General features: G+C 56.4%; 1 protein-coding gene across 1 annotated transcript; it reads left to right on the forward strand.

The window, feature by feature from the left end:
- Position 1: 1 nt before the first annotated feature.
- On the forward strand, positions 2-1,439 carry LOC108509649 (gastrula zinc finger protein XlCGF49.1-like; the record flags this gene model as incomplete). Its single annotated transcript, XM_017839189.1, has 1 exon — positions 2-1,439. A coding segment is annotated over one exon (810 nt), but the record flags the coding sequence as incomplete, so codon positions are not given.
- Between the last annotated feature and the right edge of the window lie 333 nt (positions 1,440-1,772).

The following is a 1,772-nucleotide window of genomic DNA, read 5'->3' on the forward strand; positions in this document are numbered from 1 at the left end:
CCCCTTCCCTCTGGGCCGGAGGCAAATCCCCTCCCTGTCCTTCCTTCCTGCCCCAGGCCCCGAGCTGAGGACGGAGGGCACGGTGGACAAATCCCCCCGGCAGACCCTGGTGGGAGAGGCCGTTTTGAAGGGCTCCACGGCGCAGGAAGGCAGCGGGGAGGAAAAGGGCCGGAGATCCCCCCGCAGGAGGGGCTCCAAAGCCAGCCCAGGGTGCTCTGAGGAGGAAAGACCCAACCTGTGCCGGGAGGGCGGCCGGAGCTTGACCCAGAGCTCTGACCTGGTGGTCCCTGAGCAGCCTCCAAGCAGGGAGAAGCCCTTCAGGTGCTTGGAATGTGGGAAGAGCTTCAGGCAGAGCACCCACCTCCTCACCCACCAGCACATTCACACTGGGGAACGGCCCTACACGTGTGGGGAATGTGGGAAGAGCTTCAGGCAGAGCTCCAACCTCCGCACCCACCGTTACTTCCACACTGGGGAACGACCCTACACGTGTGGGGAATGTGGGAAGAGTTTCAGTGACAGCTCCACCCTCCACAAACACCATCGCATCCACACCGGGGAACGGCCCTACAAGTGCTTGGAATGTGGGAAGAGGTTTCAGACCAGTTCAGCTCTCGTACAGCACCACCGGACACACACGGATGAGAGGCCCTTCCGCTGCACCGACTGTGGGAAGAGCTTCAAACGGAACTCCCACCTTGTCACCCACCGGCGCATCCACACCGGTGAGAGGCCCTACAAGTGTGGGGAGTGTGGGAAGAGCTTCACCGAGAGCTCTGGCTTGACCCAACACCAACGGACCCACCGGTAAGGGCACCCTACGAGTGCCCCGACTGCGGGAAGAGCTTTGGCCGCTGCTTCCACCCCCAATGAACCCACTGATGGTGAGGCAACCCCTGGAGTCCAGTGACTGTCAGTCCATCCCTTTCGACCACAAAGGGCCAGTCCCCTTTCCCAGAGGCAGGTTCTTCCAACAGAACCATTCCTGGGGGGTGTGTGGAGATTCCTGCCTTGGCTGGGGACCCCCCAAGGTCACTCCTGGAGGTTGAGAGCAGAGATCTCCCCACGAGCTTTGGTCTGGGGGAGTTCCATCCATCTCTAATTAAGAATTATTGCTTTTGTGCCAGCTTTAGTAGAATTGCTTCAACAATTGCTTTAGTGTAGTGCCCTGTCCTATCTTATCCTGTACTACTGATAGTTTTAGTGTTTCTACTGTACAGGAAATAATTCTGATGAAGATCGTTTGTCTGATCATTTGTATCCCTAAATAATTCATTTCTATCAATAGATCTGATTTGCCATCATTAAAACCTGGGTGACAAAAGTGGTTTAATCACACCTCTCTAATTCCTCTAAACTGAAAGTGTTGGCATAATCCAAGGCTGGGATTGGATCCAGCAGCCCCCAGCACCCCACAGGAAGTTGGGAGCTCAGGGGGGCCACCCCCCTGTTCCCAAAGACCCCCATGGGACCCTCGGAACTTCCAGACCACCCTCCTTTTCCACCCTTCTCCCTGTTCCTCCCACTTTCCCATTTTCCCCTCAATCCCTAATTTCCGCCCAGAATAGTTTTGGGGTCACAACCCCCACTTTTTCCCCCTCTCCTGTGGTCACTGAAGGAGAAAATGAGGCTGCACACACAGAGTTCCATTGCAGGACTTGTCCGCCCATCTTTCCGGTGTCCCCCTTTCATTGGGGTTCCTTCGGAAACAGCACCTGGGCTTTGTCTTTTAGTCCACCAGAATTCCCAGCATGGCCCCGAAGCAGTGCCCT

The sequence above is a fragment of the Lepidothrix coronata genome, unplaced genomic scaffold, assembly GCF_001604755.1.
Source record: "Lepidothrix coronata isolate B3197 unplaced genomic scaffold, Lepidothrix_coronata-1.0 Scaffold383, whole genome shotgun sequence".
Taxonomy (NCBI): Eukaryota; Metazoa; Chordata; class Aves; order Passeriformes; family Pipridae; genus Lepidothrix; species Lepidothrix coronata.